This window comes from Bradysia coprophila, unplaced genomic scaffold (assembly GCF_014529535.1).
Source record: "Bradysia coprophila strain Holo2 unplaced genomic scaffold, BU_Bcop_v1 contig_50, whole genome shotgun sequence".
Taxonomy (NCBI): domain Eukaryota; kingdom Metazoa; phylum Arthropoda; class Insecta; order Diptera; family Sciaridae; genus Bradysia; species Bradysia coprophila.
Window position 1 is genome coordinate 1,780,638 of NW_023503751.1, and position 18,039 is coordinate 1,798,676.

An 18,039-nucleotide genomic window follows, 5' to 3' on the forward strand; every position below is an offset into this window, starting at 1 on the left:
CTGTCACCCTTCTTTGACCGTAAGCCTATTGCGCCGGTTAATGGAGTTAAAGTAAAATTATTATGAAATGTGTACATCTTATAAATTGCGCATAGCGCAATTACGAAGCCCCGTACGACGTTCCTTTCAAATGGAACAAAAATTTCAAATCGCCCTAATTTTTTTTTGTGAGTATAAATACACAAAGGCCTTAGTGGCCTTAGTCCGAGGACCCAAATTTAAAAAATTTTTCAACTACATTCTATTCGGCCTTTGATTACCTTCCAAATGAAACAAAAATTACGAAAAACGGATGAAATTTGCTCGAGTTATATGTAAAATACACATAGGGCCCTAGCAGCGGCTTAGTCCAAGAACCCAAATTTAATGTTTTTTCAACAACATTCTATTCAGCCTTCGATTACCTTCTAAATCAAACAAAAATTACGAAAAACGAATGAAATTTACTCGAGTTCTATGTAAAATACACATAGGGCCCTAGTAGCGGCCTTAGGCCAAGGACCCAAATTTATTTTTTTTCAAAAACATTCTATTCGGCCTTCGATTACCTTCCAAATCAAACAAAAATTACGAAAAACGAATGAAATTTACTCGAGTTATATGTGAAATACACATAGGGCCCCAGTAGCATTTCACTTCTAAGGCCCTAACTCACGGTCCACTCACCCGATTTTAAAAAACTTTTTTTTCCTGGATTGGTATTGACAATACCTATCACTTGCCATGTCATCGTTTGTCCATCGTTTGTTTTGCCATAAATATCACCAAAAGACCTTAAATCACTTAGGTGGCCCTAACTCACGAAGGGCCGACCCGAATATGCCCATTTTCGAACTTAGCCTCACTATTTCGACTATCTTTCAGGGGAAAAATCGGATTTGATTTACTCAAGATATCGACGTGACGGACAGACGGACAGACAAAATTTTTATTGCGGATTCGTCATCTATGAACATAGGCAAACACTTTGCCCTTACCGTCTGCTTCGAATTCCATCAATTACACACGGCATCGTAATCCTATAAGCCCCTTTGTACTTCGTACGGGGCTAACAATTAGAATAGACCTGTTAATAAATATCCGTGAAAAACGTCAAAATTTTCCGAAACTTTTTACGAATTCTCCAAAATGTTTCCTCGAAGCGTCGAAATTTCCAAATCGGATCAAAAAGTGTAAAATGATTCGGCTTTCTTCCGTTTGAATTCCATTCTTTAAAGCAATATATTTCACAATTTTAAAGATTTTCCTTCCTCAACATTTGCACTTGTGACGCAATTTTTTTTTAGCCCCGTACGAAGTACTGGGGGCTTATAAGATTAATATGCCGTGTGTAACACGTCGAATTGGAAGCAGACAGTAGGGGCAAAGCATTTGGTTATGTTAATAGATGACGAATCCGCAATAAAAAAAATATCCGTCCGTCCGTCCGTCCGTCCGTCCATCCATCCATCCATCCGTCCGTCCGTCCGTCCGTCCGTCTGTGACCCCTCTAGCTTGGGTAAATCACAACTTTTTTCGAAAATTCTTTTTTTCCCCGATTGGTATCGACAAAAGTAAGGTCAAGTTCGAAAATGGGCATGGTAGGGTAGGCCCTTCCAGAGCTAGGGCCCTATAGGTGTTTTTCAGTCTTTCGACGATATCTACCGAAATAGGCACGCAATAGCTGCTTGTGATATATCAAATGAAAGGTTTTGACGAGTAGAACAAAGTTGCTGAACATGGGTTTTGGGTAAGATGCAACGTGGGCTTGTTGGGAGGGCTCAAAGGTCGTTACTCGGCCCTAAGTATTTTTTGCACATCCGATTTTGCTAGTTTTTTGTTTTATTTGAGAGATAATTGAATGCCGAATAGAATGATGGAAAAAAAAGTTTCAAATTTAGGCCTTTGGACTGAGGCCGCTACTCGGCCCTAAGTGTGTTTTGTACATAAATCGAGTAAATCTCATCCGATTTTGCTAGATTTAGTTTTTTATGGAAGGTAATTGAATACCGAAAAGAACGTGGCGAAAAAAGTTTCAAATTTGGGCCCTTGGACTAAGGCCGCTACTCGACCCTAAGTGTTTTTTGCACATAAATCAAGTAAATCTCATCCGATTTTGCTAGATTTAGTTTTTTATGGAAGGGAATTGAATACCGAAAAGAACGTGGCGAAAAAAGTTTCAAATTTGGGCCCTTGGACTAAGGCCGCTACACGGCCCTAAGTGCTTTTTGCACATAAATCGAGGAAATCTCATCCGATTTTGCTAGTTTTTGTTTAATTTGAGAGATAATTGAATGCCGAATAGAATGGTGGCAAAAAAGTTTCAAATTTGGGCCCTTGGACTAAGGCCGCTACTCGGCCCTAAAATAATGTCGTAAATTGTTGGTTTTATTTGAGAAGTACTTCGTACGGGCTATCGTAATTGCGCTATGCGCAATTTAAAAAATGAACACTTTCAGTAAATTTGACCATGCCCAACTTGACTTGCATTTTGGTAACAGACGCATTAGAGGGTTGTAGACATATTAGGGTTCTGGGCGTATTACGGCTTCGGACGTATTATAGTTACGGACGAAATAGGATTACGGGTCGTACGGGGCTAAGTCGCAGCAAACGCTCCGACTGTTCTGATGCCTTGTTAGCCCCGTACGAAGTACGAAGGGGCTTATAGGATTACGATGCCGTGTGTAATTGATGGAATTCGAAGCAGACGGTAAGGGCAAAGTGTTTGCCTATGTTCATAGATAACGAATCCGCAATAAAAATTTTGTCTGTCCGTCTGTCCGTCTGTCCTTCTGTCCGTCTGTCCGTCTGTCCGTCTGTCCGTCTGTCCGTCTGTCCGTCTGTCCGTCTGTCCGTCTGTCACGTCGATATCTTGAGTAAATCAAATCCGATTTCAAAAATTTTTTTTTCCCTGAAAGATAGTCAAAATAGTGAGGCTAAGTTCGAAGATGGGCGATTTTGGGTCGACCCTTCCGGAGCTGGGGCCCCATAAGTGCTTTAACGTTTTCCAAAGATTTCTCTGGTCCTTTAAAGGCTACACTTGTAAGTGATACCTCAAATGAAAGGTATTTACAATACCTATCCACAAAAAAAAAGTTTATGGAAATTGGATGACCGACTCGTGAGTTAGACCCCTTGGTGTGAACTAGGTACAGGGCGGCAAGCCTTTTTTGCTTGTAGGTTAGTCATATTTGAACGGATTTAGATGGATTTTGATTTATTAGATAGGTATTGACCGTACCAATCAGGGAAAAAAAAGTTTATGAAATTCGGTTTACCGGAGCGTGAGCTAGGTCTCTTGGAGTGAGCTTATATGTGGCTACTCGGCCGTACAGTGAAGGTGGTGTTTTTTGTTAATATCTCGAGTAAAATTTAACCGAATTTCATGAATTTTTTTTTGTTTGAAAGGTACTAACGAATGTAAAGCAGCCGTTGTACTTTCCACCTCCTAACAAAATGGCCGTCGGCCGCCATTTTGGATTTTTGTAAAATCAATATAAATAGGTGAAAATGATAATTCCAAAATCACTGATCAGTGGGAAGTGTAGTTTGTGTTACTTTTGAAAGGAACGTCGTACGGGGCTTCGTAATTGCGCTATGCGCAATTTTTAAGACGTACACATTGCATAAGAATTTTACGACGTTTACGGGCGCAATAGGCTTACGGTAAGAGTAGGGCGACGGACGAAGTAGGGTCACGTGCGCAATAGATGTACGGGTTTGTACGGGGCTCAGTCGCAGCAAACACTCCGACTGTTCTGACGGCTCGTTTTTTATAATTTTCTTTCTAAAATTTTTCGGGTAAAATATTTGTTGATTGAACTTTCGCGTGCTTTCCTCATCAGCTGCCATTTGTGACGCATATCTTTTTGCGTGTCGAATCTGTAAGCGTCACCTACACCGATATCAGTTCTTTTGTAAGTGGATAACAGGACTTGCGTCACACCTCCACTGTAAGTGGTTTTGGGCGATTACCCTTACTATAAAGAGACTATTGGCACCCGGTGCCAAGAAGAAGACACCGGAAGAGACTGTTGGCGCCGGGTGCAAATAGTCTCTTTATAATATTGTGGCTAATGTCACCGGGTGTCAATAGTCTCTTTATTATGCTAATGCTAATCGCACCCGGTACCATAAGCCGCAGGATTATAAAGGCACTATTGGCACCTGGTGCCATTAGCCACAGTATAATGAAGAGACTATTGGCACCCGATAGTGTGTCTAATTGTCTAAATGTCTAATTCTATGATTTTCGTTGGATTTTCTGAACGGAATGCATATTTAATATTTAATTTGAGCATTACTCAAAATTACTCCGAATTTCAGTTCTTGTAATTTTTCATATAAAAATTTCGATAAAAGCGACATTGACACATATTGGGTATCATCACAGTTGTATTTTTTTAGGAACATATGACAAATTTGGTATATTTTGAATGGTTACAGGTCTATCTATGACGAAATAATGAACGTAGGCTGTAACGAAAAGATAGACGCTCGCCAGAGCTCATCAAAGTACAGGTACAGCTCTAGAAACAATAAATGTAAATTGAATGCAATTGAATTGAATTGTCGAAAAAAATTTGTGCAGCCCCACCATTAGAGATGGAAAATGTCGGGCCGCCAGGGTTTTTATCCGGCCCGATGGGGCCTGGGCCGGGCGGGCTTCAAATCTGTCGGGCCGAGCTTGGACCGAACCTAGAAAATCAATTTTCAAAGTTTCGCGCACTTTTTTATATGAAATTTGCTTTCGGGCCGCCCGAAAATGTCGTCCCGTTCGAATTTTTATCCGGCCCGATCGGGCTTGGGCCGGACGGGCTATAAATACGTCTGGCCAGTTCGGGCCGGGCTTTAAAAATGAATTTCGGACCGGGCTTCGGGCCGGACGGGCTTCAAAAAAACATCGGCCCGCGCACCTCTACCCCACCATGGAACGTATTTAAGCGAACTCACATCCTATTCACTATCATTTCAATTAGTTCTTTTCTTCTATGCAAACATTTCAGATTCACCTTTCGAACTTATTTCGTTCGTCGTCTCCAACGTACGCGACACCGTGAATTGTGCTCTTTTGAACATATTCCGACACTGTGCTTCCAACGGCTGAAGGCTTTGGCTAAAATTTAATGCAATAATTCAATTATAGAAACGTACAATGGATTCGCAACGAGCAACAAAACTGTTCAATTTTTACTTCGTTTTTTCTACCACTCCTCTGACTGAATATTGATTTAAGTCTCATTTCGCGGTTATAACTCTAGCGTCCTATTCTATTGACGATTCACAAGAAACTGGTTATCATCATAGCAATCGCTGGTTGGTATGTCTTCGTACATTCATATAAGCTCGGCTCCCTCATTTGGGTGAGTCAGGTCCCTCGGCTGACTATTTCCCCGAAATAATTTTTATTGAGTGTACTCAGTACTCGCCCATTAATACGTCCATCTCCGAAGTGGATTGCAAACTGTGACTCGACTGCGTTGTTTGAGCGTGTTTGGAACGCGATTTCCCGGACGATTTCAGGACGTCATGAAGTTAGTCTTTTGTGTTCGCGCTCCCTTTTGTTTTGTATTTTTTGCACCGATAAAATGTGTAATCAGAGACGATCAGATCGAATAAACGTTATTTTTCTTGAACATTAAATCCGCGTTGGATTTTATTCCCATACAGTTCGCTCTACAAAACTGCTGCCTAAACAGGTCGTTCGACGACTTTCTGAGTCCCGTGCGTTTCTTGCAAATAATTAAAATCAGTCAAAATGTCCTTAAAGTGTGAATGTGACGCAAGTCCTTGTGTCTTTACTTACAATATAACTGGTATCGCTGAAGGTCTGGAAAGTAACAGATGATTCAGTGGCAAGGTTTTTTGGCTGATGTCAGTTCCTTTGTAATTTTTTCGGGTGGATTGTTGAAATTTTGTGTTCGAAATAACATAACTGTATGGGCAGCAGAAGTGATCTCCTATACTTTCTTTACAAAATATCAGAAAGAAAAAGAATAACCCTTTATTTGTCCACTTAATTTTACGAGCCATATACAATTATATTTAGCACAAACTGGCTATATGTAACTGAATAAGCCTACATCTACATACCACCCATACACACCTAAATACTGGCTATATATAACTACACCCAAGACTCGTAAGGTTTTTTCGAAGATAAACCCAAAACAACATATACGATTCATCCAAGGATTCATCAGAGCCATCACAAAACACCACCGTTCATTCTTAAAAAAATTAAATATTGGAACTTGCGTCACGCCCGATTACTAACGTGTGGACATGATTCGGGAACCGGATCTTTCCTTGATCTTGGCCAAATTTTTGGTGTAGTTACATATTCCCATGAACTTTGATTGTTTTTTTTGTCAACGTCGTGTTAATGATGACTTAACATGTGAATTGTAGGACATCCCGTTTAATTAAAAATTTGGTTTGAAATTAACTCACAGTTCCCCAGTGACTCGTTAGTTCAGTGGGTTGGTCTTTAGGTGCGGTGTTGGTTCGGTAGCACTTTTTCGACGTTTTTATTTGGCAATAATTTCCACACATATAAGTAAATACATAGCTTCCGTACAGACATTACTTATGCCTCTAAGCTCATCCAAGTTAAAACCGCAACATCCATAGTAGAGAATCAACAGTACTAGAGGTAAGCGCCGGCGCCAGTCGCGCCGATCGCCACCGAAATTTTCAGTAAAAAGTCAGCCGCCGCCGGTCGAAATTTTAACTTGTTCAGCCGATCGCGCCGTCGCCGATAAAAATAAAACAACGAATTTAAATTCCATTGAATGGCACCTTACGAGGCTAGTGTTCTTAGACGAGGTTTCGGTTGACAACCATGGTTTAATCCAGGGCCTATTATTTGGGAATTAATTCCCAAAATTCCCAAATATTCACAAAAATTTAAGACGAGGTAGACGTAGACTTAAATAAAATTTGAACGATTCAGTGGATATCATGCTTATAAAATTTGTGATACATAATAAAGTGTTTTAAGCCAGCGGCGTTGGAGGTACCCCAAAAAATGTATGTGTTACGGCACAGCCCTGCTACTAGCATGAACACTGAATTGACAAGTGTCAAATTTGGAGGCTTTAGTGATACGAGCTACCGCTTAGGATTATGTTTTAACTCATACAACAAAAACAAGTCATCTATCTGTATAACAGAAACGCAGTGCCTACTGTGATTTCATCAGCCTCATGGTTTGGGAATCAATATTGTTAATATTTGTGAATATTTGGGGATATTTGTGAATATTGGGAATATTTGGGAATATTTGTGAATATTTGGGAATATTTGTGAATTTTGGGAATATTTGTGAATATTTGTGAATATTTGGGAATATTTGTGAATTTTGGGAATATTTGGGAAGTAGACGAGGTGTAAAAGTTTTAACGATAGAAAATACCTGCTGTAATGCCACTGGTTATTTCTAAGTCATTTGTGAACATCGAAAATAAACTTCTGATGGATGAGATTAAATGTCAATGGTATTGAAACACGATTTATAAAGCTTTATTGATAACAATACAAAATAGAAACCAAACATTTTGGGATAATATATTCGAAAGGAGTAATTATTTGGGAATTAATCCCCAAATATTCACAAAAATTCTCAAATATTCCCAAAATTCCCAAATATTCCCAAATATTCCCAAATAATAGGCCCTGGTTTAATCAGATCGAAGGGATACGGTGCCATTGGCAAGAAATTGATTTTTCGTGGAGAGTTCAATCGTAAGCCAAGAATGTCTTTGCATTATTTCTTGGGACAACAAGGAATTTTAGAGACATATCACACAGAAGGAACGTTTTGTCGATAAAAATTCTTCGATTGCTGTGAAGACTTTGCGTTGGGTGGAATATGCAGTGTTTATCTGGCGCAGCACAGTGTGTGGATTATGGACGGCGCTAAAATTCATTGTCATCCACTCATAGTTCAGTATTTTCGATCGATTGGCATTATTACAATTTTATTTCCCCCGTATACAACCTATTTCAATCCGATCGAGATTATATTTGGAGTTGTTAAGAAGCACCTGAACAAGAAGTTTGCCAAGTCAACGAAGAATATGGAGATTGAAGTGAACGCAGAATTCACAAAGATGTCAAACTTCAACTGCACTTCGATTTTTAAGGCTTGTGGTTACGTTGGTTACGTGGTTCTTTTCTTTCTTCTTAATTAGCGTGATCAACATCATCACAGTCCATTATTAGACTTTCTTGGTTGACGCTCACCTCATTCTCCTGTCGAGTCCAACACGTCCTCCATGCTCTTAATGCGCAATTGCATTAACTCTGTAGCGCGTGAAAACGATTGGCACATTGCCTCAAAAGTCCTCTTTTAGTAGCTTTAATTGGTTCTTGAAACCGCCGATCATATTATCCGTAATTTGGAGACCGTTTCGAGCGCTTTGCATTCGCTCATTGTCCGAAAATGGCACCGAGCGAAACAGTGCAATCAAATGGGCAGGTGGGCACTCATTTCAACAGTCTTTCTCGTGATTCGCTTGGTGCTGCACATTGAATATAATTTGCCCACATCACCCAAATGGAGTGTTTTGCCGAGTAATGAATGCTGTGGATTTGTTTCAATTTGCCAACCATTTCCATTAACGACACGGCACTGTCAGCATTTGCTCTGACAGGAATGAAGTAGTCGCCAATGGCGTCGCCAATTTTATTGTGACTTAGCCCGATGAATTTTACTGCGGAAGTAGTCGCCAACTTTTCCCGCCAATTTTGACAGAATTAATGATTTTCTTAAATGGCGGGAAAACTGGCTACTACTTCCACCTTAATGCTGAAGTAGCATTTTTGATATGGATGGATTTGTTTGACTATGCGGAATCATTTGTGGAAGGATTTTTTTAAACTTCCACCTTAGGTGTGAACCGCTTGGAAAATTGCACTACACCGGATGGGACAAGTGTATTTGGGCAATATTCTCCTTACAACTTATGGGATAAATGTAAAATTATGGTCAAATACAAGCCTCAACAAGGTACAAATTTAGCAGTATCGATTCGATATGTTCGAGAAAGCTCTGCTCGGTGGCTCCAGCAGTAATTTTACATCGAAAAATTGTCGATTTTCAAAGAGGTCCGGAGGATTAATGGTATGGGATGTCCTTCACTAGCCACCTAGATTAGAACCATTTTTAAATCACTTAGGTTAAGTGATCGCGCAAGCGGCAATATCACTTCTTCGAAAAAAATGCATAAAAATGAAACCCTCGTGAAACTTGAGTCGCTCTAGCTCATCTGTATCAAAACTTTTGAGCTAAAAATTTTGTCTTATATTCTTCCCTGAACTCTAATCTTTCGATTGACACCTTATACGTTATGATCCGACCGCGATAAGTGTGACCTGTAGCCACGTTCTCGCTCTAGAGTCGGACTACGACGAAGCTGACGAAACTTAAATTTATTATCGGAAATAAAATTATGTTAAATTGATTAGGATGCCTTAAATATAGTTGTTACATCAAAACTAATAGAAATTTATTATTTCCGATTAAAATTAGCTGATATTTGCACTTACCTTGTGCAGTATAGCTGACAGCCGCGAGATAGCTTTTAAGTGCAAATTTCATTAGTCTAATTTTTGTGTCGTTTTTGTCTGTGAGTATATATCGTTTATAACATGGAGACCAAAAATAGCAGTCATAACGCCCGTGTGAAATGAGAATTAATAAGTTTTGAATTTTGCGAATTTTTGTTCATATATTTATATGAACAGTAATACTCAAATAACAATGTAGAGGTCACGACGTTGTTATAACAAAACGAAAATGTCAAGCTTCTTCAGTCGAATCAGACTTCTTTCTTATTTGAACATTGCATTCCAACAGTGTTTTCGACATTGCTTTCCAACGCGAATTTTTAAATATTTAAAATGGGAGAGTCAACAAAAAAATCAAATCCACCGATTAGCCGGAGTCATAGAGGTAGACTACCTAGAGGAATTATGACCCGAAATTCATTGAAAAATCATATCACACACACTACTAAATCCGAAAACGTCAACTTTGCTTCTTCCTTTTTTTATTACAATAATTGTCTTGTTCCATTCATACATATATTCATTCATGTTGTCATTCATTATTCGTTCATAACACGTGGATGAGTTATAATTAAAAGAGTAAATAAAGTTTTCAATTTCTTTTATGAATTGAAAATACCTTTTTTTGTGTAAAATGCCACGAAAATGTTGCATAACGAAGTGTAATAATATTAAAGGAAAATTAACGAAGCTGAATGAAATAATTTCGTTTCATTCGTACGTAATTCTGTTCTTTATAAACTAACCTTTCGCAATGGGTGTCCTCATGAAAATGATTTCTTATAGTTTCCCAAAGAATGTCAATATATGTTCGAAATGGCTGCAATCAATCAAATCGATCACAGGTCAGGATATATTCGACGTGCATCGAGTTGGAATTTGTAATACACATTTTCTTGAATCAGATGTTGTAAGTGGGTTCGAAATGCTTTGTCAAAAGATGATTTTCTTACTTAACAGACTTAAATGATCGAGTGAGAATCGCATTCAAAAACGAATTGTTCGTTTGAGAGCAATTCTGCATAGCCGTATCACTGTCAGGTTGATGACATTCGTCAGGAACGATATATCCATGTAAGTCTGTAGATGCCTGTTGATTCGCATGATTTTGACTCGCCTGTTCTGCTATGTCAATAAGGTCATCGTCCCCGATTAATGAATCGAAAAAAAGAGTCATTGCCGACATTTGAAATCGATGGCACAGCGGATGCTGGCGTTGCGGCAATCATTCTCGTGGACATCACGGCAACAGTGGATGCTGTTAACGCGCAATTTGGTAGTTCAACAGATGTACTTGCATTTGCGGGGATTATTCCAATCGTATCCAAACAAGCAGACGGTGCACTGCTTGAACCCATTATTGAACACTGAATCATTTGGCCTGTTCTCGCTTTATATTGAAGCGAATCTTCAATATAGCCTTTGGCACACGAACCAGTGCGCCATCTCCCATATGGTAGCGGATGTGCGCCGAAAAGTGTGTCCTGTCAAAAGAATGGAAAGTAAACAAGTGTGTATTCACCCAATCGACTGAGTTTCACTTACCTGTGTAGCGATCTACTTCAGGTAAACCAAGATATGCCGCAATTCGGCGCGGCATCTGGGCAAATTTGTTCTTGCCGATGAACTGGACGGTGCATTTGCCGCGCTGATAGTTCAAGAAAAAACGGTCCTTTCCTTCCACACGATCTTGTCTCAGATCAATGTACTTCTGAACGATCATGGCGAACCTGTCGTTGATAGTAAATGAACCAGACACCTTTGTTTTTGTCGTCTGCAGCTTCACCAGAAATAAATCGCCATGTCTTTCCGCGTCATCGCGGGTGATTCTGGTTAATTCGTCGGTACGACACGCTCCGCAAATGCCGAATATCAGTACAACCTACAACGAATGAGAAAAATTCTCATAAATTTCACTCAACGACTTTTCTTATAAAATCAGCAACTTTGATAAATTGTACTGACCTTTACATCTAACCACGTCAGGTCTTCTGCTTCGTCTATAAATTTTAGAATGTAGGATTCAGCGAATACCTTCGCCTTCACCACTTTGTACCCGCTGGACTTTGTCTTTAAGAATGCAGTCACTTGACAAAATTTTCCGATGTCAACGTTATCGTAAGCACGTAAAGTGGACTTTAGCATCGAATGAAACGCCCATAGGCTGGTGGGTTTGTATTTTTTTTCGTCCAACATGTGGAAATACGCGATTATTAGGTCAGATGTTATGGCAATTACACCATAACTGTTTGTCCAGTCTTTAAAGTTGTGCGATACACTCGATTGTACTTTTCTTTCGACTTAATCGGGAGCGTTTCCATCTTTGCTGCATTAGCATGTTCCATCAGTTCCAGGGGCATATCCTCGTCAATATCTTCAATCAAATCCTTGTCGTTCATATTGGATTGTTCCATTTTTACACCACAACCAACACTTTACTAAACAATATTCAGCGGAAGACTCTTCTCGAATGGCAATCTTTGATTCATTTTACGCAGATTGTTTTTATTCTACGCATCCTTTGTTATTAAAACAATCGTTGCACCACATAACAACGGGTGGAAAATTATACAAGTTTGCCTAATGTTTGATACAAATATTATCCATAATCACATCGAACAAAAAATGCGTTTAGGAAAACAAGACCAACTTAATTTCTTCTATCAGGTTTAGGAAGGCATTAGAAAAAAAAAATCGTCACCAACCGTGAATTGAACCCGGAACCACAAAATACAAATTGGCGATTTAACCCGCTCGGCCATCGGCGCTTCATACAAAAGGTGAATTATAGAGAGATCAGTATGTATATTGACATGATTTGAATGAGTATACGACTTATGTGCTCGCATGTGTATAATTCGTGGCGATCACTCTATGCATATTATATATAAGAGGAAGTATGTGTGGGTATACTCATTGTATATAGAGAAGAAGGAATTCGAAGCAAACAGATTTTTTTAAATGTTGATGATTTACTTTTGATTTTTTGAGGAATGGACTGCACATTTTATTTGCAAATAGTTTTGTGCAAATAAAAAAGAAATAAAAAACAAGGCATCAGAACAGTCGGAGCGTTTGCTGCGACTTAGCCCCGTACGATCCGTAATCCTATTTCGTCCGTAACCATAATACGTCCGTAGCCGTAATACGCCCGGAACCCTAATACGTCTACAACCCTCTAATGCGTCTGTTACCAAAATGCAAGTCAAGTTGGGCATGGTCAAATTTACTGAAAGTGTTCATTTTTTAAATTGCGCATAGCGCAATTACGAAAGCCCGTACGAAGTACCTTTCAAATAAAACCAACAATTTACGACATTATTTTAGAAACCCAAAATTTTTTGCCAACTTTCCATTGGGTATTCAATTACCTCTCAAATGAAACAAAAACTAGCAAAATCGGTTGAGATTTACTCGATTTATGTGCAAAAAGCACTTAGGGCCGAGTAGCGGCAAGGGCCCAAATTTGAAACTTTTTTTTGCCATCATTCTATTCGGCATTCAATTATCTCTCAAATGAAACAAAAACTAGCAAAATCGGGTGAGATTTACTCGATTTATGTGGAAAAAACACTTAGGGCCGAGTAACGACCTTTGAGCCCTCCCAACAAGCTCGCGTTGCATCCTACACAAAAACAATGTTCAGCAACTTTGTTCTACTCGTCAATACCTTTCATTTGATATATCACAAGCAGCTATTACGTGCGTATTTCGGTAGATATCGTCGAAAGACTGAAAAACACCTATAGGGCCCTAGCTCTGGAAGGGCCGACCCTACCATGCCCATTTTCGAACCTGACCTTACTTTTGTCGATACCAATCGGGGAAAAAAAGAATTTTGAAAAAAGGTTGTGATTTGCTCAAGCTAGAGGGGTCACGGACGGACGGACGGACGGACGGACGGACGGACATTTTTTTTATTGCGGATTCGTCATCTATGAACATAACCAAAAGCTTTGCCCTTACTGTCTGCTTCCAATTCGACGTGTTACAAACGGCATATTAATCTTATAAGCCCCCAGTACTTCGTACGGGGCTAAAAACGTTTTTCTTGAGAAGCGAATCAAAAGTATTCGGCTACTAAACTTCGGAATTAGTCTTAAATATTGACATGTTTTCGCTTATGTGATAAAATAATATATGTAGCTGATGGAATACACTCTCATTACGTTTCTGTACATAACACACACACTCGCTCCGCTCGTTCGTGTTATGTACAGAAGCGTAATGCTCGTTATATTCCATCAGCTACATAATTATTATTACATTCGCCTTTCATCGAAAATCACGAAAAACACCAAAAATTATCAATTTTTTCCGAGACTAAGCACCAAACAAACACAAAATATGTCGATCACTTCAATAACACACAAAAATATTGCAACAACACGACAACGATTCTTGACAGCGTTCGTTTTTGAAGAGAGAGAAGTCTCTCAGTTTGCTATGTCTACTACAATATGATCAATTTGTATCATATACACGGGCGCTTTCCAGTTTGTTAACTCTAGGTGAACAATTTCCAATATTTAATCCCTAGAGATTACAAATTTGTCTATGTGTTAGCGGGGAACATTTTGACATTTTCTAAATATGCGAATTCGAATAAAAGTCGTGTTTTCGATGAAAGTCGAATGTAATAGTATTTTGCATAACAAGGGGCGAAAGTAAAAAAATTCAAACGTGTGAAGTTTGCAGCCCGCGCCGCAGGCAAGGGCGGCAATCACACGATTTGAATTTTTTTACTTTTGCCCCGAGTGATGCATACTATTTTTTATGCCAAATACTGCGGAAAATGTGTATTTTCGGTCCGAAACAAAACATAATTTCAATTAAACTGTTGAGTTATCAACAAAATTTGGTGTAGAAACACCAAAATGCCGAAAAGCGTGGGGATCCAGGGGGCGGCAGCCCCCTGGGATAAAAATAAAAACAATTTAACAAATGAAATTACTGTAAACATACATTCACTTGCTCACAAAACATTTGGCTATCGTCAACACAACACTACACTCAATGCGTACTTTCAATCAAGTGAACATGTGTTTTCGAGACATATGAGGACCGAAAGTAAAATGATGACAGTGACATTTACTTTCGGCCCAAGGCCTGAATTTTTTTACTTTCGGTCACCATTTGAGGACCGAAAATACAAACTTTCGCAGTATTTGGCATAAAAATATAATTTGTGGAGTTGTTTCGTTGTTTTTGTGATCGTTACTACAAATTCTTCAGTGATGAGTGTATAAACAAAAGTGCTAAATGTTATTGGAAATAAAGTAAATAAAATTTTGTTTTGTGTGTTTGCCAAATATGATCGTCTCGTCACAAGAATTTTAGAAAGCAAATATGGCCGACTCGGCCGACTACTCTGTTTAATTTTATTTTCATTTCCATTGCTTGCTTTTGTCACTATAATGTTCAATTAAATCAATAATAATTGCAAAATTTGTAGTGAAATACATTGAAACAACAAAAACCATAGCAGAAGACAGTTCGTTAGTGTAGCAGGCGCTGAGAGCACACCAAAAGAGGTGATTTGTGGGGTCCCTCAAGGCTCTGTATTATCATCTCTTTTGTTCATTGTGTTTCTGTACGACTTCTTTAAGGTGAATTTTAAAGGAACGCTTTATCTATACGCCGACGATACAACTTTAAAATATGCGACGCGATCACTTAGCGACCTTCGGTCGATGATGCAGAGTGGTCTTTGTTTACTGAATTATTGGTCATCCCAGAATTGCTTATTTGTCAATGCGTCAAAGTCTAATTACGTCTTGTTCAATCGTAACCTCGTGGAATCTTCAGAGAATTTTGAACTGATCTGCGATGGTAAACCTCTTCCGCGGAAGAGAGTTGTGAAGTGCCTTGAGCTCTACATTAATGAAAGCTTCACGTGGAATGACCACTTGACCGAAGTTATTAGGAAAATCTCACCAATCATCGGTGTTTTCAGGCGTCTGAGGTTTCTGATACCAAGACGAGCTCTGTTCGATTTTTATTTTTCTTTCGTGCACTCGCACTTAAATTACTTGAATCCGATTTGGAATACGGCACCAATTGGTGCATTGAATGATCTGTTGCTGCTCCAGAAAAGAGCGCTGCGTAATATGCACGGTTTGAATTCCAGAGATTCTGTCAAAGGCTATTTCAATGGATCGATTCTACCGATCCATCATTTCAATGCCCTTCACACAGTGATGCTAGTTTTTTCTTTGAAGAACGACCTGATAAAGCATGATGTTGAAGTGAGAACGAATGGTGACATCCATGACCACTCGACGAGAGGAAGGGGTCTTCTTCATACTTCGTTTTCCCGAACCGGCTTTGAACGGCAGGCAATAGAGTCCGGGGTTTCTGTTCTTTAACAGTCTACCATCGGCATTACGTGATTCAAATAGCGTGACAGCTTTCAAGCGCGATCTGAAAAGTCATCTGCTCGATATTTTCAAGTCATCTGTTGACTATGTCTTTAGTTGGTGAAAGTACAACTACGTCGTTTCCTGTGCTTAGACGCTGTTCTGCTTTGGTAAGATATATTTTTTCTTTGCTTTTTTTTGCTGTTTTTATATTTAAACGAATTTCTAGTTTTAATTTTAATTTGATTCATTTTGATTTAGATAATTTTTTTTCTTCTTCTTTTGTTTGACTAATTTCTTAGTTTTTTCGATTCATTGATTAAATTTTTGTTTGTTTTTTTTCGTCATATTACAGAGTGTTGGTCTTTCGCAAAGTCTTAGAGTTTTCTGAGTAGAACGGTATGACATACGGGAAAAATATCGGTCAGTTGGAAAAGTGCGAATAGTCAAATAAAGACTAATCGCACTTTGTGCGAATAGCCTTCTTGTTAGGGTTTCAGGTTATTGGTAGAACGGATGTCTTCTGATCTATTCAGTGGAATCTGCGGTACGTTTTTTACTCTGCAAATACAAACGAATCGTACAGAAATAAAGCAATTCCACTATGCTTAAGATCGACACTCCAAGGAACAATCCGAGCGAGCCGCCGCAATTACAAAAGAATTCACTCAGACTATGCAACTCAGTGCGGATATTTTTCGTAAAAAATGGATGTTGGTTTCCAATGAGGACGTAACTTTCATAAAAACGCCGGGCCTTAGCTTCGACCACTTCAATTGCATATGACAACTGAGTGCATGTTTGAAGGCAATTGCAATCGTCAATTGGAGCATGTGTAGCGTTATCTTTGAACACTGGTAAAAAAAGTTTGTCAACTGCATTTAAATAGCAATTGAAATCCGCTCCACAAATGTGGGTGTCGTTAAAATCTGCAATCAATTTTAAAAATAGATTAACTTCGCCAAAATGGATGAAACGAACACAATCGTCACACACGTGGCATAAAATAAGGAACGCATCCACATTGGTCGAGAGTATAATCGGCGAGACATTCCGATTCGCAATGGCTTTGGGTGTAGGTTTTGTAATATTTTAAATGTCGTTCGTGGCCGTAATAGCACTGTCGGACGACCAATTTTGGCGTTAATTTGATGGAGTTATGTTTTTCAGCTGAAATGATGGTGGATACAGCATGTGGATTGACAAGCGGAAGTTCGTCTGGTGCATGAAAGTAGATCAATATGAACTCTGAATTGAATCGACTGATTTGTCCAGATTGTGTAGCGTTGAAGCGTATGGAAAATGAATGCTCAGTGGTGAACGCTCGAAACGGATATGTATAGTCTTTCGCCGGTAGTCCCTTTGTAAAGCCAGAATCTCGATTCCACAATTGTTTCTTTTTGTCGGGGAGGTTATCAAGCGTACTCAGAATAACACTAAATTCAAACAAAATGCAGTCGTTAATTCAAGGGGTTGTGTTGTGGTAGATAAAATGTACCCGTCTCTCAGTAAGTCTTTCTCGTCATACATGTTGAATGTTACACAAGCACCAATGGATGTAATTGTTTTTTGCGCGGGAACGTCGTGTCCTTCAGCAGTGTGTGTCCTCCATTTCGCATTTTTAAATTTTATTTCTGGCAAACCCTGTTTTGAATTAAAAGATTTACTTTAGCCGCTAAATCTTTACTTTACGGACAAAATATTAACTTGAGTCAAAATTTTATAATTATCCTGATCGCTTCTCTGCAGCAACACATTTTGTATGAAAATTGAAGGAGATATCTGTGAAGAGTGTGGCAGGTCAGTTCTAGAAGAAGAGAATTAGTTTCCTATTGAATCGACTTTGAAAACGGCAGCCAAAACGTTACAAATTCTCCGGCAAAAATTTGTGCGCCAATTTCGGCCAATAAGTTTTGTTCAATGCGAAAAGAGTCAGTTTTTTCTTGATCGCAGGGCAAATGGTAACGGCAGGAAACGGTACGTCCCATAATGGAGCCTTACTCAATGCAGGGCTTTCAATTATTGGATTTTCGTTCATTGTTCTGTATGCTTGGTAGATCAAATAGCACGCACCAAAGATTGAACAGACTAACATGATGAACCACCAAATTCTAAAATCAAAAAT

At 39.0% G+C, this 18,039-nt stretch overlaps 2 protein-coding genes across 2 annotated transcripts; both read right to left on the reverse strand.

Annotated features, from left to right (window-relative positions):
* Nucleotides 1-10,504: 10,504 nt before the first annotated feature.
* LOC119082925 lies at nucleotides 10,505-12,194 on the reverse strand. Its single transcript, XM_037192581.1, has 5 exons — nucleotides 11,521-12,194; nucleotides 11,101-11,437; nucleotides 10,991-11,039; nucleotides 10,736-10,899; nucleotides 10,505-10,680 (listed from the first exon to the last, which is right to left on the reverse strand). Exons 1-5 carry the CDS (start codon nucleotides 11,749-11,751, stop codon nucleotides 10,505-10,507), a joined length of 957 nt encoding a protein of 318 aa, XP_037048476.1. The 5' UTR covers nucleotides 11,752-12,194.
* A 4,055-nt stretch (nucleotides 12,195-16,249) lies between these two features.
* On the reverse strand, nucleotides 16,250-17,444 carry LOC119082926 (pickpocket protein 28-like). The gene is made up of 3 exons (XM_037192582.1): nucleotides 17,413-17,444; nucleotides 16,911-17,350; nucleotides 16,250-16,768 (listed from the first exon to the last, which is right to left on the reverse strand). The coding sequence occupies exons 1-3, from the start codon at nucleotides 17,442-17,444 to the stop codon at nucleotides 16,443-16,445; spliced, it is 798 nt and encodes a 265-aa protein (XP_037048477.1). The 3' UTR covers nucleotides 16,250-16,442.
* Between the last annotated feature and the right edge of the window lie 595 nt (nucleotides 17,445-18,039).

What these genes read in the sequence shown, in the direction of transcription:
- LOC119082925 (XM_037192581.1), bottom strand. Translation starts at nt 11,751, where the DNA reads ATGTTGGACGAAAAAAAATACAAACCCACCAGCCTATGGGCGTTTCAT. An exon ending in TGAAGTAGATCGCTACACAG is followed by an intron (nt 11,040 to 11,100) that starts GTAAGTGAAACT and finishes TTCTTTTGACAG; the next exon opens with GACACACTTTTCGGCGCACA. An exon ending in ATATGGGAGATGGCGCACTG is followed by an intron (nt 10,900 to 10,990) that starts GTTCGTGTGCCA and finishes GGGTTCAAGCAG; the next exon opens with TGCACCGTCTGCTTGTTTGG.
- LOC119082926 (XM_037192582.1), bottom strand. Translation starts at nt 17,444, where the DNA reads ATGTATGACGAGAAAGACTTACTGAGAGACGG. An exon ending in AAAGACTTACTGAGAGACGG is followed by an intron (nt 17,351 to 17,412) that starts GTACATTTTATC and finishes GTTTGAATTTAG; the next exon opens with TGTTATTCTGAGTACGCTTG. An exon ending in CGTTCCTTATTTTATGCCAC is followed by an intron (nt 16,769 to 16,910) that starts GTGTGTGACGAT and finishes TTTTTTTACCAG; the next exon opens with TGTTCAAAGATAACGCTACA.